The sequence below is a fragment of the Bos taurus genome, chromosome 2, assembly GCF_002263795.3.
Source record: "Bos taurus isolate L1 Dominette 01449 registration number 42190680 breed Hereford chromosome 2, ARS-UCD2.0, whole genome shotgun sequence".
NCBI lineage: Eukaryota > Metazoa > Chordata > Mammalia > Artiodactyla > Bovidae > Bos > Bos taurus.
The window spans coordinates 126,836,878-126,861,033 of record NC_037329.1 but is presented as its reverse complement, the minus strand read 5'-3'; the positions used below and the strand labels follow the sequence as shown (position 1 = coordinate 126,861,033).

Genomic DNA, 24,156 nt, shown 5'->3' with positions numbered 1-24,156 from the left:
AATTCTGGAAAAGGTTAGTCCTCATTGGCTGAGTGTGTTCTGTGTTGGTTGATGGAAAATGGAACAAATTGGGGATCTATTCTTCTCCACAGTAGATGTTGCTTAGTTTGGAAAGACTATTGGACACAGTTGAGAAAGAGAGACGCTTCTGTTCCTCGTCCCCCTCTCTTGGTTCCCTGCCTGCTGAAGGCAATAGGTGTGTTTCCTCATATTCCTGCCTGTACTTTGCTTGTGGCCCTCTGCCCTGTGTTAGTTCTGTGACCTTGTAGTCCTCTTCACAGTAGCACTTGAAAGTTGGAAATAGTAAAAATGTGAACCTTCTGCAGCAGAGCCAATCGGAGAGTTGTCTCTCAAGACTAGGCAGGAGCTAAAGGAAACATAAATCCAGTCTCAAGGAAAGTGAAAAATCACAGTTATGTACAAACAAGGGGGTAAATAAAAGGCAAAGTAAAAAATAAGAGGATTTCAGTGTTTACCAGTTGAGAGTGCTCACTGTGCTAGAATGAAACCTGAGAGTTGCTAAGAATAACTTGACATATCCTGGCAGTCAGGTCTGGCGTGTGGGAGAGAGAGCAGAATCCTGATTCAGACGCAGTGCTCCCTGCCCCAGACACAAAGCAGCACTACCGAGTCTGCCTTGTTCTTTGCATAGTTTAGATCCATTGTTCACCTGTGCTGTGGAGCTTTTGGAGATCAAAGAAGATTCCAGCAGCCCTTGGAAAAGACATTTTTATTAGATTGGATTATAGCTTAGAGTCGCCCAGCTCTTGGAAGAGTAGGACCTAATCCAGTTCCCTTAAGTAAGTGATTTTTTTTTTTTAAGTTCAGTTTTCAGCTTTATTGACTGGCAGGATTTTAGCTGTGTCCGACTCTTTGCAACCCCGTGGAGTGTAGCCCACCAGGCTCCTCCGTCCATGGGATTCTTTGGGCAAGAATACTGGAGTGGGTTGCCATTTCTTTCTCCAGGGGATCTTTCCAACCCAGGGATCGAACCCAGGTCTCCCGCATTGGAGGCAGACACTTTAACCTCTGAGCCACCAGGGAAGCCCTTTCAAATACAAAGGACAGTATAAATTAAAAGTGAAGCCAATGTTACCTTTCTTTGGTTTGCCTTGGGAATGGCATTTGAGATCCTAGAACACACATCTCCCATTTAGGCTGCTGTATTTTTCTGCCTGATACTTGTGAAAGTGCCCTCTCTGCCTGCTCTCGGGCAGAGAATGTCTGGCATAGCAGCCAAACTCAAAAAAAGCTTGCTGCTTTGATTTTGACTTACGGAAGACTATTCTCTCCACAGATTTTTGCAGTTCAAGTAGCAGTCCTTCTTTCCAGCCCATCAAAAGCCACGTAACCATTCCAACAGCCCATGTGATACCTTCTACTTTGGGGACCTCTCCTTCCAAGCCAAATTCTGCTGCCGGATCCTCTACCAAACTTCCTTTGTCAGGGTTGGCTGAAAGTGTGGGGATGACAAGAAATGGAGACCTCAGTTCAATGAAACGTTCTCCAGGCCTTTCTAGAGATTTCATGTATCTTTGTGGTGCTGCTGGAGAAAATGGAGTTGAGCAATCCTGGTTTCCAGCAGTGGGCCATGAAAGAGAAGAAGAAGCGAGAAAGTTTGATGTTCCCAATATGGAGTCTACCCTCAATCAGTCGGCAATGCTGGAGACACTTTATTCAGATCCCCACTACCGAGTCTACTTCCACAACCCAAGAACCGACACAAACAAGGAGCTATACAAAGGGTTGCCTGAGACCAAGAAGGCACCGGGCAGCGGGGCAGTATGTGAGCGGAATGGACCACACCCTGGCAGCAGTGGGGTTCTTCCTTTGGGACTCCAGCCTGCTCCTGGGCTCTCCAAGCCTCTACCTTCTCAGGTGTGGCAGCCGAATCCTGACCCTTGGCATTCCCGCGAGCGATCTTGTGAGCTCAGCACTTGTCGGCAGCAGCTGGAGTTGATCCGTTTACAGATGGAGCAAATGCAGGTAGAGGCCTTTCTTTCCTTGGACTTTGCAGTTTCTGTGCTTATCTTAGAACTATATAGGTTTTCTTATAAGTTTTGACTCCAAAGAAAGTGTTTGTAAAAAGGAGGGAAGATGTTTGTAGATAGGCAATCTTGTGAATGTCATCAAATCTGTTGGTTCTAAACACCAGATTGGTTCTCCAAAGCAGAGGGTTACAAAGAGAAACCCAGAAGTAGGACACTAACACTGATTATGTGTTATGTACTTACATAACAGTCACTAGGCTAGGTACTTTAACATACAGAATCTTATTTGATCCTTACTCTGATGAGGTAAATGTAGAAATTTACCAGGTTCTTGGAATAACTAATCTGTCCAGAGACACAGAGCTGGTTTAAGTGGCAGAGCTCTAGGGTTCAAAACTATCTTTTATTCCCATATTCTTTCCACTGTACTACTTTTGTGTTTGTTGTTTTGTTTTGTTTTGTTTTTTGAAAGTTCTTGTACTTACTAAGAATGGGGAGAAAGGAAGCAAGACATATTCTCCTTTCCTGGTTGGTGAGGGCATCTTAGCTTCTGATTTGCTTTTGTTCCAGATAAAGAAAGATAAACTGACCTTTTCTTAGAAACTAGAGCCTTTCTGAGCAGGGAGTGTCCAGTTGGCAGAAGTCTGTCAGGCAGGTTCTTTCCAGTCATGCATCAGAGCTAAAATTATTTCATAAACAGTGGGCCTTCTCCAACTGAGCCAAAGTGAATCTTGACTATAGACACAGCTGGGCACTTTATAGGTGCTTTCAGGTGCCTGTAGGTTAACATTAAGTCCCACTGGGCCTGTTTGTCTTCCAGCTTCAGAATGGAGCCGTCTGCCACCATCCTGCTGGTTTTTCTCCTTCATTGCCCACGTTAGACCCAGCACAATGGATGAGCATCTTGAACAGTAATGAACACCTTCTGAAGGAAAAGGAGCTCCTTATTGACAAGTAAGGGGGCAAGGGGCCATAGGCCCCCAACTGATGACATCTCCCCAAGGGCAGTGCATCCTCCTCTGTTTAGACCCCTACTTTGCCTCATGATAAGTAGCCTAGTTCTGTGTGTGAATAATATGATAGGTTTGTTACATATCTCTGTAGGGGCTGTGGGGAATGCCTAGAGGAGGCAGCTGGGTCTTTGCAGCTGATCTTTCTTCATTTTGCCTCAGTCAGTTTTCTTCTTTGCATTTCCTCCATCAGCACTACCCGAGAATCCAAGGTCTTTGTTTACAAAGTGTATTTTGTAAATAGGTTTTTACCTATTTAAGAAAAGTTGGGGCTCATATTACAAGTGGGTTTGTGTCAGGGACCCTGGGCCTCATTCTGTTCTGACTTTTGCAGGCAGAGGAAACATATCTCTCAGCTGGAGCAGAAGGTGCGAGAGAGTGAACTGCAAGTCCACAGTGCTCTTTTAGGCCGCCCTGCCCCCTTTGGGGACGTCTGCTTGCTGAGGCTGCAGGTAAGCCTTGGCAGCCAGGATGGCATTCTGCTTGTCATAACTCAGTATCTTCCCTGTGCTTGGCACTGGTAGGTATCCAGGAGATAGAAAATGGACCAAGTGAAGTAAGGTATTCTTGCCCTCAGAAAGTAAACATTCTTAATTATAGAACATCTCCTGTTCTGCTCTTGAGGGGGCAGAAAAGGCCTGAGGATGGAATCAAGTGGAAGTCCAGGTGCCTTGATATCAGGACATACTTGGGAGAAAAGGAAGGCAGAGCAAGGTTCATAGTAAGGTCCTAGAATTGAGTGATGTTCTGAGAAGTCTTGATCTACCAGCCCTGGCCAAATGAAGAGAGAAGCAGAGGTAGCACTGGATTTAGAGCCATTCCCATTTTTATTCTTCCATGTCTAGGAGCAACTGAGGGAAAACTATGCTTTCACTCAGGTCAGTAGCTCTGAACGATGTTGGCCAAGCTTCTTCTGCAATTTGGGCTTTTGAGTGATGAGTATTAGACAGACTATAGTACTGTACTGGCTTTGCCACCTAGTGGGCTTCTTAAGACAATGTTCCATCTTGGAGAATCAGAATGTTAGTGTGAGAATGGCCATTACATAAAATATATCTCAGTCTTCTCATTTACTGATGAGAAAATTGAGGCCCAGGAAGGAGGAAGAATTTGCCTTAAGTCATATAAAGAATGAGTGGAGGAGAACCAGGCCTTGAGCCCAGGTCTGCTGATGTATTGTCCTGTATTCCTTTGTTACATGACTCGTCCTTGAATATTGCTTTAAGCCAGTGGTTCGAAATTTGAGTGTGCATCTGAATCACCTGGAGGGCTTGTTAAAACACAGATTATTAACATCCGTCCCCAGAGTTTCTGATTCACTGGGCCTGGGAGTTGGACTTAAGAATTTGCATTTCTAACAAGTTCCCAGGTAATGCTGAAGCTGTTAGTCCTAAAAGTGAAAGTCGCTCAGTTGTATCCAACTCTTTGTGACTCCATGGACTATGCAGTCCATGAAGTTCTCCAGGCCAGAATACTGGAGTCAGTAGCCTTTCCCTTCTCCAGGGGATCTTCCCAGCCCAGGGATCGAACCCAGGTTTCCCACATTGCAGGTGGATTCTTTACCAACTGAACTATCAAGGAAGCCCCTGTTAGTCCTAGGACCACACTTTGAGAAGCACTGCTTGCAGAAATTCTTAGAGAAAATTGATATTCGACCACAAAGTATGCTAGGTATAAGTAAAGTACATGGGACTCTCAAGGTAAGGAACAGTTACATATTGCAAATCTTTCTGCAGGAATTGCAGCGAGAGAACACTTTCTTACGTGCACAGTTTGCACAGAAGACAGAAGCCTTGAGCAAAGAAAAGATCGAGCTTGAAAAGAAACTCTCTGCTTCAGAAGTTGAAGTCCAGCTCATCAGAGAGTCACTCAGAGTGGCACTGCAGAAGCATTCGGAGGAAGGGAAGAAACAAGAAGAAAGGGTGAGCTAAGGAGCTGATAGCTTTCTAATTCACAAAAGAATTGGCAGTCAGCCCTTTCCTGCCAAACTGTTCTTGGAACCTGGAGGAGACAATTGGGTGAGACACCCTACATTGACTTCTCATGCAGGACTGGTTTGTTTGAAATGGAACCCTTCATACCTGCTTCATCCCCGCAAAACTATCACAGACAGTGTATAATCTCTCCCTGTCCCAGGTCGTGATGGGGAACCAGCTGGCCTAGGTGAAAAACCAGTCTGACCAGTCATACCAAATGGTACTGTTGCAAGATGTACCTGTGGTACATCATTCAGCATGATTTCTTCTCACTTCTACCTAAAAAGTAGGTGAAGAATCCCACATACGCAGTTGTTTTGGGAGTTTTTACATATTTGCCAGTGCTCTTAGAATTGCCTCAGGTTGAGATTGGTTTTCATAGAAGGAGCTAAATCTTCTGGTTCTGTTCACAGGTTGCTCTAATACAGATATTCTTGGGGGACCGGTTTAATAATGTTTAGCTCTGGACCACTTGCATCAAAGTCAGCTAAAGCAGTGCTTCTTAAACTTTAATGTGTTTAAGAATCATTTGGAGATCTTGATGAAAATACAGATCCAGATTCAGTAGTTTTGGAAGGGGAGGCAGCCCTGGGATTCTGCATTTCTGACAATCTTACCAGGCGATATTGGTGCATTGGTACAGCGTGGACTTAGAGGCTTGTTTGAAAAAACAGAGAAAAAAAACTTGTAATCGAAATAATACATGTGTCTAAGTTAAATAACCAACATGTTATCAAACATCAACATCAATATCAATATCAGCCCCACTCTACAGAATTAGCTGTCCTCAACTCTTTTCTTTCTCCTGACATACACGTCTGTATTTTTGAATAGTGTTCTCTTACTTAATGCATTTTTTTGCTATTTTTGTTTCATGAATGCAGTATCTTTTCTCTGATGATATTGATTATGCCTTTTGGGATATCTGCATCTGCTTATAGTGTTTCTTTCAGGTCTTATTTTGTTTTTGTGTCTTACACGTTAGAGGATTGATGATCCTTGAATGAAAGAGTGCTCATATTTAAGAATATAGTATTTTTAAATTGCATGGAAGCTCTGGGTTCATGGAAGTTGCCTGGTGGGCTTCTCTGTGGGATGATCAGACTTAGTCTTCCCTTTTCACTTGGGAACCCTTAAATGTCAATATCTGATGTCTCATCTTACTCTCTCTAAAAAAGAATCTTCAGCCTGCTGCCTGGTGGGGAGGCTGGGGACAGGAATGCTTTTGGCCTTTGGGTTCTCAACACTGAGAAGGAAATTAGATTTAAAGTCCCATAGTTCTACACATAGATTCTTATTTATGCTTATTTTCAACCCAGTGCTTCACTCTCTGTCTCTCTCTGCCATGACTGATACCCCTGAGCTGGGCTCTCTCTGATTTGATTTCTCCTCAAAGAATAAATCTCCAGTCTCCTTTTGGGAAAACCTAGGGTGAGAATGATATCCAGCTAACCTGAATATAGACTTCCAGTGAATTCCCCTATTTTTCAGGTTTATGGCTGATACCTACCTGCCTCAGGTATCTTGTGTTTCAAGTAAAGGGATTCTTGTGGGTTGTGAAGGGCACATTGTCTTACAAGTTGTCTGTGACTCCTACTGCAAATTATAACTCCTCTGCTCCAAATCATTTGTCCCTCCCATTCCCTTTCATATTCTGAAAACATCTTGAACTATCTTACATACTTTTTTTATTTGTTTCTGGGGGGCTGTGCTGCATCTTTTTTGCTGCATGGGCTTTTCTCTAGTTGTGGTGAGCAGGAGCTACACTCCAGTTGTAGTGTGACTTCTCATTGTCTTCTCTTGTGAAGCACAGCCTCCAGAGCATGCAGGCTTCCATAGTTGTGGCTCTGGGACTCTAGAGCGTGGGTTCAGTAGTTGTGGCTCTGGGTCTTAGTTGCTCCACAGCACGTGGAATCTTCCAGACCAGGAATCAAACCCAGGTCTCTTCAGTGGCAAATTCTTTGCCACTGAACCGTCACGAAAGCCCCTATCTTGTATACTTTTGTCTCCTCTGTTGCCTTTTAAAAATTGGTATTTTATTTTATGCCTGTCATTCTAGAAATATTTTGGAAGGGAGAAAAAATAAACATCTCTGACTGGCCTACCATTTTTTAAATTAAGAGTTGGCCATCAGCATTTTCAATAAGCTTCCCACGTGATTCTGATGCATATTAAGATGTGAGAGTCTGGAGAATCACATGGAGCTTGAACAATACAGATTGTACCTGGGGTAAAGCTTTTAACTGATTTTCAGGGATCCTTCTTAGTACTGTATTGTCTTTGGATCAAATTAGGCCTGAGCCTCTTTGGCATCAATAAATCTGCCTTATTCTCTGCTTTATCTCCAGCTTCCTTTTTCATAAGCCAAAGAAAAAGCCATAATAGTAAAGAAAAGGTTCCATTCAACTAATCTTAATTGATTGCTTGCTTAGTGCCAAGCATTGTGCTGTGTGTTGGGGATTTGATAAAAGCAAAATGGACACAGCCCCTTCTCTCAAAGAGTTTACAGTCTCCTTAGCCCTTCCAGATGATTGCTTAGCTTTATATAATATGAAGTGTTTAGAGAGGAATCCATTACCTGTCTCATCAGAATAGACCAGGTGGGCTGTATGTATACTACCTATACAGTTATATATACTTTTGCAATTCAGTTCTGATGCAAACCACTCAGAGTTAGCATCAGGCCCCACAAGTTTAAAGGACACGGTCCCCCAAAAGACTATGCTTATTTATTATTTCAGATGCCAACTGCAAGTTTTGGGTTCCCTAGATTGCCTATATTTCTGACCAACTGGCTATAAATCCAGGGGTTCCCATGACACCTTCAGGTACAGTAATTTCACAGATGACAGTTTTGTTACACAAATCATGATAAGCCAAGAGACAAATAGGACGAGGTCTGGGAAAGTCCTAAAAGCAGGGCTTCCATACCTTTTCCCTCTTGGAATTAGAACCTGTCATCCTCCCAGCACATGCATGTGTTCATCAACCTGGAAGCTCCATTGAGCTTTGGTGTCCAGAGTTTTTAATTGGGATTTTATCATATAGGCATGATTGAACTCAAATCTCCTGTTTTTGTCCCCTTTTCACAGGAAGTTGGGTTCAACTCCATTGGTTTTTGTAGTGATCAGTTCCTGTTCTGAGTCATCTAATTAGCATAAATGCATTTATGGTACGCTGTGGTCCATTGAGCAATATTGCATAGGAACCTGGAATGTTAGGTCCATGAATCAAGGCAAACTGGAAGTGGTCAAACAGGAGATGGCAAGAGTGAACATCGACATTTTAGGAATCAGCAAACTAAAATGGACTGGAATGGGTGAATTTAACTCAGATGACCATTATATCTACTACTGTGGGCAGGAATCCCTTAGAAGAAATGGAGTAGCCATCATGGTCAACAGAAGAGTCTGAAATGCAGTACTTGGATGCAATCTCAAAAACGACAGAATGATCTCTGTTCGTTTCCAAGGCAAACCATTCAATATCATGGTAATCCAAGTGTATGCCCTGACCAGTAACGCTGAAGAAGCTGAAGTTGAATGGTTCTGTGAAGACCTACAAGACCTTTTAGAACTAACACCCAAAAAAGACGTCCTTTTCATTATAGGGGACTGGAATACAAAAGTAGGAAGTCAAGAAACACCTGGAGTAATGGGCAAATTTGGCCTTAGAGTACGGAATGAAGCAGGGCAAAGGCTAATAGAGTTTTGTCAAAAGAACGCACTGGTCATAGCCAACACCCCTCTTCCAACAACACAAGAGAAGACTCTACACATGGACATCACTAGATGGCCAACACTGAAATCAGATTGATTATATTCTTTGCAGCCAAAGATGGAGAAGCTCTATACAGTCAGCAAAAACAAGACTGGGAGCAGATTGTGGCTCAGATCATGAACTCCTTATTGCCAAATTCAGACTTAAATTGAAGAAAGTGGGGAAAACCACTAAACCATTCAGGTATGACCTAAATCAAATCCCTTATGATTATACAATGGAAGTAGAAATAGATTTAAGGGACTAGATCTGATAGACAGAGTGCCTGATGAACTATGGATGGAGGTTCGTGACATTGTATAGGAGACAGGGATCAAGACCATCCCCATGGAAAAGAAATGCAAAAAAGCAAAATGGTTGTCTGAGGAGGCTTTACAAATAGCTGTGAAGAGAAGAGAAGCAAAAAGCGAAGGAGAAAAGGAAAGATATACCCATTTGAAAGCAAAGTTCCAAAGAATAGCAAGGAGAGATAAAGCCTTCCTCAGCAATCAGTGCAAAGAAATAGAGGAAAACAATAAAATGGGAAAGACTAGAGATCTCTTCAAGAAAGTTAGAGATACCAAGGGAACATTTCATGCAAGGATGGGCTCAATAAAGGACAGAAACAGTATGGGCCTAACAGAAGCAGAAGATATTAAGAAGAGGTGGCAAAGATACACGGAAGAACTGTACAAAAAAGATCTTCACGACCCAGTTAATCACGATGGTGTGATCACTCACATAGAGCCAGACATCTTGGAATGTGAAGTCAAGTAGGCCTTAGGAAGCATCACTACGAACAAAGCTAGTGGAGGTGATGAAATCCCAGTTGAGCTATTTCAAATCCTGAAAGATGATGCTGTGAAAATGCTGCACTCAATATGCCAGCAAATTTGGAAAACTCAGCAGTGGCCACAGGACTGGAAAAGGTCAGTTTTCATTCCAATCCCAAAGAAAGGCAACGCCAAAGAATGCTCAAACTACTGCCACAATTGCACTCATCTCACACGCTAGTAAAGTAATGCTCAGAATTCTCCAAGCAAGTCTTCAGCAATACGTGAACCATGAACTTCCAGATGTTCAAGCTGGTTTTAGAAAAGGCAGAGGAACCAGAGTTCCAGGAAAACATCTATTTCTGCTTTATTGACTATGCCAAAGCCTTTGACTGTGTGGATCACAATCAACTGTGGAAAATTCTGAAAGAGATGGGAATACCAGACCACCTGACCTGCCTCTTGAGAAACCTGTATGCAGGTCAGGAAGCAACAGTTAGAACTGGACATGGAACAACAGACTGGTTCCAAATAAGAAAAGGAGTATGTCAAGCCTGTATATTGTCACCCAGCTTATTTAACTTATATGCAGAGTACATTATGAGAAATGCTGGGCTGGAGGAAGCACAAGCTGGAATCAAGATTGCCAGGAGAAATAACAATAACCTCAGATATGCAGATGACACCACCCTTAGGGCAGAAAGCAAAGAACTAAAGAGCCTCTTGATGAAAGTGAAAGAGGAGAGTGAAAAAGTTGGCTTAAAGCTCCACATTCAGAAAACTAAGATCATGGCATCTGGTCCCTTCACTTCATGGGAAATAGATGGGGAAACAGTGGCTGACTTTATTTTTTGGGCTCCAAAATCACTGCAGATGGTGATTGCAGCCATGAAATTAAAAGATGCTTACTCCTTGGAAGGAAAGTTATGACCAACCTAGATAGCATATTAAGAAGCAGACATTAATTTGCCAACAAAGGTTCATCTACTCAAGGCTATGGTTTTTCCAGTGGTCATGTATGGATGTGAGAGTTGGACTATAAAGAAGGCTGAGCACAGATGAATTAATGCTTTTGAACTATGGTGTTGGAGACTCTTGAGAGTCCCTTGGACTGCAAGGAGATCCAACCAGTCCATCCTAAAGGAGATCAGTCCTGGGTGTTCATTGGAAGGACTGATGTTGAAGCTGAAGCTCCAATACTTTGGCCACCTGATGCGAAGAGCTGACTCATTTGAAAAGACCCTGTTGCTGGGAAAGATTGAGGGCAGGAGGAGACGGGGACAACAGAGGATGAGATGGTTGGATGACATCACCAACTCGATGGACATGAGTTTGGGTGAACTCCGGGAGTTGCTGATGGACAGGGAGGCCTGGCATGCTGCATTGCATGGGGTCGCAAAGAGTCGGATGCTTAGTCGTGTCCGACTCTTTACGACTGAACTGAACTGGTCCACTGTGAATAACAAAGACATATTTATTATTTGGGATATTCTAAGAGTTTAGAAGTTACCTCCAGGAACTTGAACAAATACCAGAGAAATTCTTTTATTATACAGTAGAGCTACCAGGTTTTGAAAACTGCCCAAGAATCCCCTCTTCCTTGCCCTTGAACGGAAAGTTCTGGTTGTGATAACTCTGCATTTTATGTCCTAATCTCCAATGGCAAAGTTTATTCAACTTCCTGCCTTCATGGTAGTAGAAAACAGTTATAGTCCTAAGGTCAAAGACAGTGTTCACTTATAAGAAAATAGTTAACGTTCAAGATGGTAGAGGGATCAGTGGAGAAGGATTCTTAACATTTCTTTCCAATAGGTCAAGGGTCGTGATAAACATATTAATAATTTGAAAAAGAAATGTCAGAAGGAATCCGAGCAGAACCGGGAGAAGCAGCAGCGTATTGAGACCTTGGAGCGCTACCTGGCTGACCTGCCCACTCTGGAAGATCATCAGAAACAGAGCCAGCAGGTAGCAGCAGTGACCAAGCATACCTGGGGCAAGTTGTGGGTGGTGGTAGGGGCTTTCTCAACCTTTGCTGCATGCAGTGACCTTGTGGTGTCCTGAAAGGAAAATCCCAAAGGAGTCAGGTCCAGACTCACATCACAACTGAACTGCAAAGTTTTCGAAATATACCTAAAGTCTTCCCTGCTTGTTGACCTAAGCATGGAATCCTGTCTCTCAGCTTAAGGATTCTGAGTTGAAGAGCACAGAGCTGCAGGAGAGAGTGACTGAGCTGGAGAGCTTGCTGGAGGAGACCCAGGCAGCCTGCAGAGAAAAGGAGGTTCAACTGGAAAGCCTGAGACAGAGGGAAGCTGACTTCTCCTCCACCCAACATAGGTAAATATCCCTGCTGCTGCTGCTGCTAAGTCGCCTCAGTCGTGTCCAACTCTGTGCCACCCCAAAGACGGCAGCCCACCAAGCTCCCCCGTCCCTGGGATTCTCCAGGCAAGAACACTGGAGTGGGTTGCCATTTCCTTCTCCAATGCATGAAAGTGAAAAGTGAAAGTGAAGTCACTCAGTCGTGTCCGACTCTTAGCTACCCCCTGGACTGCAGCCTACCAGGCTCCTCTGCCCATGGGATTTTCCAGGCAAGAGTATTGGAGTGGGCTGCCATTGTCTTCTCCAAATATCCCTGAGGGGTTTAAAAAGAAGCAGAGAGCTAGGTTCTGGTCCTGGCTACCCTACTCACTGCTTGTTTGACTTTGGGCAACTCACTTTACTTCTCTGAGCTTTGTTTTCTTTGGATTGTAAGTAATAGGAAAACTGTTTATGAGCAGGGACTGTGTCTTTGAGATGGAATATGAGTGGTATAGTGGTGCAGTGGGGTTTTCCACTGTCCTTTGGAAAGATCCAACCCAGTGCCTGGCATCATAATAGTATTGGATAATAGTTCTTGAATATGTATGTGTTGAATGAATGGGAGCACTTTGGAAAGTGATTATCTGTATTTGCAGAAGTAGATCCTGGTGCTGATGACTGAGGGTTATCCACATGGTGAATCTTGTGAAGGCTACCAGGAGCATCTGTTACTTCTCCTTAGCCCTAGGGATTGCTCTCAATTGACACAGCAGATTCTGAGAACAAAACAAGATGCTATAATGTACTCTCAGGGTGTCTTGGGAACTTCTTCCATATTAATAGCAGTTTCTGAAAATGTCGTGGCTGTGTTTCAACAGCCTCTTGGACCAAATCCAGTTTTTAATGGGATGGATTGGATTTCTCATCCCACATTCAACCACAGTAACCCTGTTGTTTATCTCAGCATATGGCCCATGATGAAAGTGATTGTGGTTAGGGGACAAAGTTGGGTCTGTCCCAGACTGGGTGTGCAAAGAAAAAAGGACTTTTTGTGTTTTTCTGTATTTTCTAAAATTTCTCTATCCTATATGTGTGACTTTTGTCATTTAAATACATGTGATGAATGTTTACTTTTAAATATCTAAGCATAAAGATGCCTTGGGTAGGTAAAGAATTGCTGGCACATTGTATAGGTGCTGACCTCTAGGGAAGGGAACTAACATAGACTGAGCAAGCAGCTTCTGTGTGGCATTCCCTACTTTAAACAGACCTAAGCAATTATCCCCAGCTATGGCTTGGAAGGGCCTACTTGTCTTGCCCAGTAAATAGCAGTATCAGGAATCAAAGCCACATCTCTCTGATTTAGAGTTCTTGAAGAGGCTACTGTCTTTCAGCCTGCAAGATGAGCAGTGTGTGGAAGATGCCAGTGGAGATGGTCCAGCTCAACAAGGACGAGGTCCCCAAGTGGAAATGGAGTCTTGGCAGAAGGAATGTGATTCCCTTCGAAAGGTGACTGAGGGCGTCCAGGCCGTAAGGGGGTAGGCTTAGAGGAAGCAGAAGATTGGGTTTTGGTAGGGAACCATGAATTTCTGGCCCTAAGCCCCCTAGCATCTGTTACCCAGAGTTTTTCCTTTCTTTTCCTAGAAGCCATCCCTGCATAATAAATTCACATTTTAGATAGCCATCCTTAGTACTGACAAGCAAAGTTAGGGAAGGGCATGCCTTTGAATATCCAAACTTAGATGTACCAAAATGGTGCACTGAAGCTTGGTACACTTCCTTCATGACTCAGGCCCTCTACAGAACCTCTTGCATTGAGCAGAGTGTTAGCCAGTGAGGTGGCCCTAATTCAGCATAGAAGAAGGAGCCCAGGACCTACCAGAGAGACTTGTTTGAAGGTCAGCAAAAAAGACCCAGAAACGGTTCAGAGAGTACCTGGGGTCTCATAGGACAGGACACTGGACCTGTTTAGGTTCCCTCCTTGAACAGTGGGACCAAAGCTATTAGTGAAAAACTGTCATAGCCCTAAACAGGACTGGCTTCGTTAAACTGAATTTTCAGTTATGTCCTCTACCAAAGAACCAGAAGGTACACTGGCTGTATATGAAGTTGATTCTACTGGCCGACAGTCATCAGGGTGAAGGGGTCTCTCTCCACCTGACTTCCCCATGGTAGTCATAGGTCCTCCGCGTTGTGTTCCTCTTTGTTTAAACCTCTGCCGGAGCACAGGACTGTGAAGCTAAGTAGCCAGGATAGGGAGTCTGGTTTATATTTCTTGTTTTCACTCTGTTCTCACTATTAATTGGCTGTAGCCAGTTGTGATAATAGTCAAACTGTAGATCTTAGTGCAGCCTCTTGCCATCTGGCCCCACTATTAGCATGTGCTTGCAATCGTCCTTGATAACTTTGCCTTTCAGATTGTGGAGAGGCAACAGCAGAAGATTGATCAGTTGCACTCACAAGTACAGGTGAGCTGGAATCCTTGGGACATGATGGGCAGGACTTGATGGAATTTCTAGAATTCAGCCAACCCTATTCTTTGCCCTGCGATTTACTCGGTGTTAAGAGTACCAGCTTCGGGCTTCTCAGGTGGTGCTAGTGGTAAAGAACCTGCCTGCCAGTGCAGGAGATGTAAGAGACACAGGTTCGATCCCTGGGTGAGGAAGATCCCCTGGAGGAGGGCGTGGCAGCACACTCTAGTCTTCTTGTCTGGAGAATCACATGGACAGAGGAGCCTGGCAGGTGGTCCACAGAATTGCAAAGAGTCAGACACAATTGAAGTGACTTAGCACATATCCAGGGGTACAAGCATGAGACCAAATCAGTGCTTGTGGCCTACAATCTTGTTGGGAAGAGGTTTCATTCAGCACAGTGCAGTGAGAGCATCCATATTACCCTGCGGGAGCATAAAAGAGTCATTGAAAGTAGGGGAGATTAAGGAAGGGTTTCTGGAGACCATGAGGCTTGAAGAAGGAGGAGGAGTTAGCCAGGCAATGAGGAGGCTAGCATAGGATGGTATTGAAATTCTGATAGAAGGAACATCATGGGTAGGAACATGAAGGCATGTGACAGCAGGGTTTATGTAAGTCGTTTGCGTGTTGAGTAAGGTGGCAGCTGGAGAACTGGGCTATGGGAGGGCTTGGACTGTCCAGTGAAGTTAGCTTTTATTCTTTAGGTGGGTGATGGGAATCTACCGTAGCATTTCGTTGGGGTGTGCTGTAGTCAGGTTTGCAGCTCAGACTTGAGTGTGGAAGAAGATTGGCAGTTGGAGAGAGGCAAGGCTGGAGGGCAAGTCTGTTGCAGAAATTAAAGACAACTCCTGGTTTCTATTTTGGACCAGAGTAGGAGTGTCCTTAATTGGGTTCTCCAAGAAATTGTAGGTACAGGTTCTCTCTGGATTTTAAAAGAGGCTTTCATACCAAAACAGGTGAAATGCACTTCCACCGAGGAACAGCTGAAAGCTCAGTCCTACCATTGCCTTCATGGGTCTATTTAGTTCACAGATTTCAAGTCCTCTAAAGAGATAGTCAAGCCTAGTGAATGTTTACATCCATTTATTTTATTACTGTTATTATTTTGGATCTCACTGTGCAGCTTGCAGAATCTTAATTCTGTGTTGGAGATTGAACATGGGCCCTTGGCAGTGAAAGCAGGAAGTCCTAACCACTGGACAGTCAGGGAATTCCCTACATCCATTTAAAATCCCAAGATTTTAGTAGTTTTTAATGGATCTCAAAGTATGTTTCCTGGAACTCTTGACAACATTTTATTTATTTATTTTTAAAATATTTATTTTTGGCTGTGCTAGGTCTTTGTTGCTTTGAGAGGGCCTTCCCTAGTTGGAGCAACTGGTTGCTGCTCTCTAGCTGCAGTATGCAGGCTTCTGATTGCAGTGGCTCCTCTTGTTGCAGAGCACAGGCTCTAGGGTGTGCAGGCTTCAGTAGTTGGGGCACAGGGGCTTGCTCACCAGCCCTAAGGCATGTGGGATCTTCCTGGACCAGGGATTGCACCAGTGTCCCCTGCATTGCAAAGTGTATTCTTAACCACTGGACTACCAGGGAAGCCCTCCACAACATTTTAAATGTATATTTACCCATGATGAGACTTCTAAGACAAATTAAAATGTCAGGTGAATTTGGTGGAATTAGGTGGATTCAAAATGGTCACCTTGGGTCTTTTGTGGTGGTGAGACGTTCTCCTTGGCTGTTTAATGTTTTATTAAAACAAAATGGAAAAGCTCAGAAATATTATTTATACTTAATTTGTCCAAATCAGTTTCAAAACCAGAGGGAAATTGGAATGAACAGAATGAGAGGCAAAAGATAACAAGTCTATATATACCTCCCTCTCCTGACCCTGACCACCCCTATACACATAAACACACATACACAGAACTAGATTAGGTGACTGAGAGCGTGCCCTCGACTCCTTCTCATCTCTGTCAAAAGCATTTAATATACTATGCTATAATGTACTCTCAGGGTGTCTTGGGAACTTCTTCCATATTAATAGCAGTTTCTATTCTACCATTGCCATCATGTGGGTCTATTTAGTTCACAGATTTCAAGTCCTCTAAAGAGATAGTCAAGCCTAGTGAATGTTTACATCCATTTATTTTATTAATATACAATGCTTCCCTGGTGGCTCAGTGGTAAAGAATCCGCCTGCCAGTGCGGGAGACGCAGGTTTGATCCCTGGTTTGGGAATATCCCTAGAGAAGGAAATGGCAACCCACTCCAATATTCTTGCCTGGGAAATCTCATGGACAGAGGCACCTGGTAGACTATAGTCCATGGGCTGGCAAAAGAGTGGAACACATCTTGGTGACTAAACAACAGTTGTCAAGGGCATTTGGCTGTGAGCTCCTCAGAGACGGGAATGCCTGGTGGTGTCTTCTGTGTCCCTAGTGCCTGTCAGTAGTGAGTGCTCAATCAGTAATTGAACTCAACTGAAACAACATTCCTTGCCGTCGAGAAAGTTACAGTCTAATAGAGGAATCAAGTGCACAGCCAACAAATGTACTCATGAGCCATGAGTATTAGTAGCAGGGCAAGGTTGGGATTAATTGAATCTGATCTGCAGATGAAGAAAGGTTGAGGTGGGAAGTTTCCCAGGTGACTGACAGAGCAGAGGGGCATTCTGGGCAAAAGCAAAGAAAAGTGAGCAACAGTATTGGCGCTGGAATCTTTGGGGATGAAGGCCAGTCAGTCTGTGTGACTAGAGTGGAGGTGATGTGGAGGGTAAAAAGAGGTAAAGATACAGAAGTAGGTAAAGGCCAGGCTGACCTGTTAAAAGAATGCTTTTCTGAGGAGCCTGACCTCGGATGGTACATGGTCAGGGGCTCGAGAAGGGTTTTGATGGAAAGTCACAGATCAGGGTTGTTCCAAAATAATCTTAGCAGCAGCGTGTGGGCAGGGTGGGGCTTTACTATTATGTAGTCCAGACCAGAGGCGATGTAGTCTGACCCAGACTTGTTGCCTCTGATGTGTTCTCCCACCCTCCTTGTCATGGGATTCAGAGCCTAGAACAGGAAGTGGCTCAAGAAGAAGGAACAAGCCAGGCCCTGAAAGAGGAGGCCCAAAGGAGGGAGACAGCCCTGCAGCAGCTGCGCACAGCTGTGAAAGAGGTGAGCAGCACCAGCTAGGCCTCTTGGCATTGTCTTTACAAACCTAATTTCTCTGTGTACTCTACCCATCCCTACTCCCACAAGACCCCCCACATTTTGAGAAGTCTTTTTTGGAGGAGTAAGAAGGAACATTGCATCATCCTTTATATTAAAGGTCCTAAGCCTGTCTTTGGCTGTAATTACCCAGTAATGCATTTTGGATATGGAAAATCATTCTCTCTTATTTTGTCTTCTTGCAGCCACAGGTTTGTGGGGTTGGGGATGAAGGGTTCAAGAAGACTGAAGGTTTGGTGATCCTCCTGGAGTAAACAGAGCTGTCAGCAGGGGGCGGTCAAGGTCACTGGCCAAGTGCCTAGGAAGGAGGCTCCCAGAGCAAAGATGGTCATATGGCCCAGTGTGGGTGAAGGGCTGGGACTAGTGGAGGAACTCTATGCCTTGTCTTTAAAACAGAATAGTGGTAGGAAGGGAAGGAGAGTATGTTAAAGCTGTTGTGGGAAAGGGAGAGAAAGAGACACAGATACACGTGAATGAGCTGATCTCTGTAGTGAAGCCTGACTCCACCGAGGTGAAGGGCTGAAAAGGCAGGGCACTCTTCAGCACTGTGTCCTCCAGGTCAGCAGCTTCTTTAGCCCCTAGCCTTCACCTTCCCAGTAGCCACTAGCTGTCATGTTGTCTTTCTTGCCCACTTTATTCCTCTGACACACACTGATCAAGCTGGCTGGTGGCCACTTTTGTCAGGGTGGCAGGGAGAGATTGAAACCAGTGTCTCCTCAGATTTCACAGTTCACGTTAAGCCTTCTCTAATAGCCTGGCTAACAGAGTTGGCTGAGGGACTGGCTTCAGATAGAGTTCCGAGGAGCGGGAGTATCTTCTCTGGTTCCTGAACAGAAACCTGGAGGCTGCTGACTCAGTCTGCTGGGGTGCAGTTTCCTCTCCAGTGCTGAGGTCCTGTGGGCCCAACCTACCTGCAGGAGCAACAGCCTGATATTGATGGGGGAAGGGGCAATGCAAAGTCTGTTAGTAGGAGTGGGGAGGGGGGAACGTTGCCTTTGTCTCGTAGCTTCCCCTCAACACACCATATATGTATATCCACATTCGTGTGCAGTTACTCTGCTTCTCCCTGGGCCTGAGTTAACGTGCTCACCTGTCTATCTGCTCAGCTTTCAGTACAGAATCAGGACCTCATTGAGAAGAATCTGACGCTCCAAGAACACCTGCGACAGGCCCAATCAGGGTCCCCGTCTTCATCAGACACAGCTCAGCTGGCATTTGAGCTGCACCAGGAATTGGCCAGTTGTCTTCAAGATCTGCAGGCTGTCTGTAGCATTGTGACCCAGAGGGCCCAGGGCCACGACCCCAATCTCTCCCTGCTCCTGGGCATTCACTGTGAGTCCTTAGACTAGTCTGGGACCTAGGAGATAATGGCTTTCATTCTCCTCTCACCTCTATCTACCTTTCCCAGTTAGATGTTCAGTAAATCTGTTTTGGAAGCAGGCATCCTTATGGGTACCTGGGTGTAGGACAAACAGAAGTGGCCCTTAGGCAGCAGGACTTTTAGCCCATTATCCCTAGCTGTTTTGTCAAAAGTGCCGTGTTCCAAGACCACAGGCCTTAGGGTACTGCCTGTCCACACTGCCCCCTCCACATGGAAGTGTCTTCTGACTTACTTATTAATATTCTGTCAAAATGTTCTTCTCCTCCCCAGCTGTGCACCCAGGGACTCAACTAGATTTTCAGAAGCCAGATGTAATCAGGAGAAAACTGGAAGAGGTTCAGCAGCTACGCCGTGACATCGAGGACTTAAGGACCACCATGTCAGATAGATATGCCCAGGACATGGGAGAAAACTGTGTCACACAATGAGGAATGCTGGGGGTGGACAAGCTGTGCTCCCCCAGGGAGAATCTGGTCTGCTGAGAGCACCGTCCAGCAGGTCCTGCCCTGACAATCTCTTGCCTCCTATCTGCTGCTATTCCCGGAGAGAAGGGGTGGGAGCGGGGAGGTGTGAGCCTGCATACAGGGCCAAGGGCCGGTGAGAGAATCTTGTTTGTCCTGCCCAACTCTGGCTTTGCCTTGTTGGGTTGCATTTATCCTGTCATCCTGATTCACTCTTTTAGGGTGAGTTACTAATTAACTGCAGGTAAATCCTCACAGACTGTTACCGGTAACAAGCTGATGTCAAAGGCAAACAAACAGGCTGCTTAACTCCCTTCCGCATCCTTTGGGATGGATCCACATTCATTCCCACTCTGTACCTTGGTCGTGCTGATGCCCAAAGTTCCTTAGAAGGGCCAGGAAAGGCTGAGTACCAGTAACAGTAGCCGTTTGAGAATCCTCCGGCCCTCTGTGCCAGCCTTCCTGGGACCTGCCTGAGCTGGCTCTGGACTTTCCTAGGCCCAGGCCCACTCCTCCTTCCTCAGGGCTCTTATTCTCACTGATGCCTCAGGGTGATCTGTTCATTAGCAAAGTATTTGCTAGGATTGGGGGCCTGGGGATTATACCCAGGGCTCCTTCATCTGTGCTATCATGCCTATTTACAGGAGACCCACTTGAGCTGCCCCGTGCCCTTGGGGCCCTGGTCATGTAGTTAGCACAGCCCCTTTGTCCTTTGTTCTCAGGCTGGCCAGGTAGCCCCTTCTTGGGCTTTGAGTGCAAACTCTTCTCTATGGTTCTGGATTGATACCACAAGGCACTGTCAAGCTGCTCACCCCCTTCCCCCAAGGCTGGGGCCAGGGCCTGGCCTTTGATTTGTGCCTCTCTTGTGTTTGGGGACGGGGGTCCTTTCCCTTTCCTGTTCTGGGCTCCTTGAGAGTTCAGAGTAGCCAGTACAGGTCAGCTTCAAGGTATAGCGCTTGTGTTTTTAGTTGTTTCTCTGGGGCCTTTGGAGCTCTGCTTTCTGGTTTCTCTTGCCTCTTTGTTGAGAGAGCATCTTGTAGTTGTTTGTGTCTGGTCCTTGGGCCAGCTCAAGGTTTCCTCTAGATCTGGAGCCAGGGCCGTGTGAGGGGGAGTCCTGAGCAGTTCAGGAGTCCAGAGCCAGCCACTGGGAGGTGGTTGCTAAGCTTTGGGCTAGCAGGGCAGCATCCCGGACCTCACTCCCAGGCCTGAATGAGACTCCTTCTTAAGTGTTTTTACAAGTTGGTGTTTTATTTATGGAGTGACTTAACCCTCCATTCAGAGCATCCCCACCCAGCTGTCCCCTCAGCCTCTGGGCTCCTGCCTGCTAAAATCAAAGCTGCCTTGTTGGTCTCCACCCTGAATTGGGAGCCCAGCCACCATGCTCACGGGTATTTTTCCTCATAAAGTTTATAAGCAGTTATTTATATGAATCCTTGTTATGTCAACTGGTTTGTATTGCCTATTTTGTTTACAAAATAAAAATTTAACAGACGACTCGGTTTTCCTTTGCCTTCCATTGCCATTCATACTCCACCCCTCATTTTGGCTTATCAGGGCCAAAGCCTGTGTGCTTAGCCAAGTTCTCCGAACAGCAGCAAAGAGGGAACTTTGGCAGGTCCAGCCTCATGTTTGTATCTCTACCACTTCTGCTCCTCTGTCTGTGGAGATGGATAAGATCTCTTCCTACAGCACTTTCTATTGCATGACGCTGCCCTGAGTCATACAGCAAGTTTGTCATGGAGTTTCAGTAATCCTGACAAGGAAGTCTGCTGCCTGTGGGTTGCTGCAGGGAAGTGGCTTCCCCAGAGCAAGGCAGGGCACTGTGTTTGCCTCCAGGAGCTAGGCTTGTCTTCCTGGGTTATTCTTGGGGCCCTGGACCTGGGGAGACTTATGAGGGGTGTCATGTCCCACCCCAGACAGATAGCTGAGTCTCCAAAGTTGGGCTGGTTGCTGCCTCGTACTGTACTCCCTGCATTTTGCTGGTAGTAAGTTTTTGGAGGGTCATATGCAGCATGAAGTCCCGGTGGGGCTGGGGCCACCCCCAGACCAGCTGTGGATTTTTAACAAGGGCCCAGCCAGACTCGGGAACCCCACTGCCAGCCTCTGCCTGCACCGGGTCCAGAGCTAGAAGCCTTTCTCACCTTGGCCCCCATTTGGCTCTTTGAGGGCGTGGCCCTGTCTCCGGCCACCACCCTTGTCTGAACCTGCCTATCTGAGCGGAGGGAGAGGAGCTCTGGGGAAAACTCGCAGCGAGGGGTTGTCACTGTCGTGGCGTGCCCCGCGGGGTTAGCTATGTGTGGGTGGCCCACAGGACAATGCTCGACTGGAGCCAGGTTCCCTGGGCGGGGAACTGAGAACAGCTCCGAACCTTCAAAGCTGAGCAGCGGCGTCGTGGCACCCGGGGGAGGGCAACCAGTTGGGTGCAGCAAACCTGGGCGAGGCTGAGGCGGCCTCTGCCAAGCCCCTCCCCCCGCCCTTTCCGTCAGATCGCTCCCTGGCCTCACACTGTGAGCCCCAGGCCGGGGAGGGCTGAAACGGGCAGCCCTGCGTGGGACGCGGGTCCCCGGCGCGCCCAGTCCCCCAGGGGGAGGGGAGGGGGCCCGGCGGTGCGCGGGGCGGGGTCGCGCAAGCCCCGCCCCGGCCGCGCGCCTGTCCGCGCCGCCCATTGGTCCCGAGAGCGGTGACTCGCGGGCTGAGCAGGAAGGAAACCGCTCCCGAGCGCGGCGGCCTCGTCTCTAGGCCGTGCAGCTGCTGCCACCGCCGTCTGTCTGCCTGCCCTCCCGTCGGTCCACCCGCAGCATGAGCGGCCTGCGCGTCTACAGCACGTCGGTCACCGGCTCCCGCGAAGTGAGTGTGCGCCCTGGACTAGAGCGCGGGCGGCGGTTCCGGGGCTCTGGACCCAGCGCCTGGGACCCGCCCCCAGGGCGGGGGCGCCGAGGTGCTGGGCATGGCCTCCGGGAGTTGGGCTGGGGGCAGGTTCTACAGCCCCATCCTGAACCTTGAACATTTACTGAGGGCATCCTGGGTCCTCCGCACCCCTACTACGAGGCCGATCCTTGACCCTGTCCTTATCTGGCCCTTCCTCTCTCCACTGTGTCTATACTTGGGGCGGGGGTGGCCCCTTACCAGCCTCCACCCAGGCCTGCCCTGCTTTCCCCTTGCTGAGCTCCTGGCTCTCCCCACCCTGAATTTCTCTCTTACCTTCACCCTGACTCCCCTCCTCATGGTTGGTGGTCCCTCTCTCCTCCCACACCACCACAAGCCTGACTCATCCTCCCAACTCCCTGTGGCCAGAACCCTCCCCTAGGGTGTGTAGAGGGACAGGGGGGACCATAGCTCCTGACCACAGCCCCTTTGTCCCTGCCCAGGGTTCTCCCCCTCAACCTTCCAGGCTGCCCGCTAACCTCTACCCGCCCTCTGCCCCCAGATCAAGTCCCAGCAGAGTGAGGTGACCCGCATCCTGGATGGGAAGCGCATCCAGTACCAGCTAGTGGACATCTCCCAAGACAACGCCCTGCGGGACGAGATGCGAGCCTTGGCCGGCAACCCCAAGGCCACCCCACCCCAGATTGTCAACGGGGACCAGTATTGTGGGGTATGGGCCTCGGGTGGGGGTGGAGGGAGCGTTACAGGAGGATACCAGCCAGAGTCAGACCTGAGACAGAACGCCAGCACTCTGGTGACCGCTTCTCTTCCCCTCCCCTAGGACTATGAGCTCTTCGTGGAGGCTGTGGAACAAAACACACTGCAGGAGTTCCTGAAACTGGCCTGAGCCAAGTCAGCCCCCTGGACTTCGTCATCACATTCCCCTCCCCAGCCATCACCCCGGCCATGAAGGACCTTGTGACCAACTTCCCTGTTATTCCTAACCTGAACGGGGGGCCTCTCCCCTCAACCCAAGACCCCTTCTCCTCCCCTAACTGTAAGCCCCCTCTTCTCCATTCAGCAGCAACATTCCTCACCCACCGGTCTCAGAAATTGTCTTAAGCAACAGCCCAAGTGCTGGTTGTCCTCAGCTCGGTCCTGAGGCTGCCACCCTGCCTGGCACTGGCTGATGGGCACCTTTGTTGATTCCATTAGCCAAGGCTCTGCCAAAGGCCCCGCAATCCCCGTCCGGGAGCACCGCAGAAACAATTAAATGTTCCATTCCATTGGCACCGTGTCTGTCTGGTGTGGCCTGTGCCTCCCAGGTCCTGGCTCTGAGCAAAGCTAGTGGTAGACGTGATTGTGCTGAGGCTGTGCTCGGTGGGCAGGTCGACTGGCAGTCCCGTGTGGCACCTTTGTGTGTGTGACAGTGCATGCGTTTGGATATATGCCCAGAACACACACGCACACAATTGTGTTGGACCGTTGGTCTCTAGAGATACGGGGGGTGGGTCACCCTGCAGTGCTCGTGCGTGTGGTGGTGTCCATGATGCGCTTGTGCCCTGGTGTGCACTGCATGTTTGCATGCCAGTCAGTAACAGGGCGGTACCCTGTGCCCTCCTGCCTGTGTCCCGACAGCTCAGCTCGGTGTGGGGGTGTCGTGGAAGTGGGTGCCCAGGTGCAGTTCTGCCAGGGTGGGGGCAGTGGCTCTGATGCAGTGTTGAAGTGTCTACGTGCTTGTCCTGTGCGTGTCTGGGCGCAGGGATCCGCTGGCTGCACGCTGGCCCAGGAGCCGCTGGGCTGGGGCGGGGCCCGGGCCCTCCTTCCCCTGGAGCAGCTAAGCCCTCAGGGCCGAAAGAGGAACCTACAGGACAAAGACCCAGGGCCAGGGCCGCCCGCTGGGGCTCGGGTTACAGCGGATCGGGTGGGCGCCGCCCCCTCCGCAGAGCTAGCGCAGCGGGGCTG

At 47.5% G+C, this 24,156-nt stretch overlaps 2 protein-coding genes across 3 annotated transcripts in view; both read left to right on the top strand.

The window, feature by feature from the left end:
- Nucleotides 1–20,820, top strand: part of CEP85 (centrosomal protein 85) — a 36,317-nt gene extending 15,497 nt beyond the window's left edge. For both annotated transcript variants that reach the window (XM_010802626.4, XM_002685702.7), the window contains exons 4-14: nucleotides 1,298–1,986; nucleotides 2,812–2,945; nucleotides 3,336–3,453; nucleotides 4,738–4,923; nucleotides 11,322–11,474; nucleotides 11,689–11,843; nucleotides 13,199–13,313; nucleotides 14,222–14,272; nucleotides 17,323–17,430; nucleotides 18,591–18,816; nucleotides 19,136–20,820. In XM_010802626.4, coding sequence (XP_010800928.1) covers nucleotides 1,298–1,986; nucleotides 2,812–2,945; nucleotides 3,336–3,453; nucleotides 4,738–4,923; nucleotides 11,322–11,474; nucleotides 11,689–11,843; nucleotides 13,199–13,313; nucleotides 14,222–14,272; nucleotides 17,323–17,430; nucleotides 18,591–18,816; nucleotides 19,136–19,293 — 2,093 coding nt within the window. In that variant the 3' untranslated portion in view covers nucleotides 19,294–20,820. The remainder of the gene's footprint in view (nucleotides 1–1,297; nucleotides 1,987–2,811; nucleotides 2,946–3,335; nucleotides 3,454–4,737; nucleotides 4,924–11,321; nucleotides 11,475–11,688; nucleotides 11,844–13,198; nucleotides 13,314–14,221; nucleotides 14,273–17,322; nucleotides 17,431–18,590; nucleotides 18,817–19,135) is intronic.
- Nucleotides 20,821–22,028: 1,208 nt separating this feature from the next.
- Nucleotides 22,029–23,483, top strand: SH3BGRL3 (SH3 domain binding glutamate rich protein like 3). The gene is made up of 3 exons (NM_001034763.2): nucleotides 22,029–22,173; nucleotides 22,754–22,921; nucleotides 23,033–23,483. The coding sequence occupies exons 1-3, from the start codon at nucleotides 22,126–22,128 to the stop codon at nucleotides 23,096–23,098; spliced, it is 282 nt and encodes a 93-aa protein (NP_001029935.1). The 5' UTR covers nucleotides 22,029–22,125; the 3' UTR covers nucleotides 23,099–23,483.
- The last annotated feature ends 673 nt before the right edge of the window (nucleotides 23,484–24,156 follow it).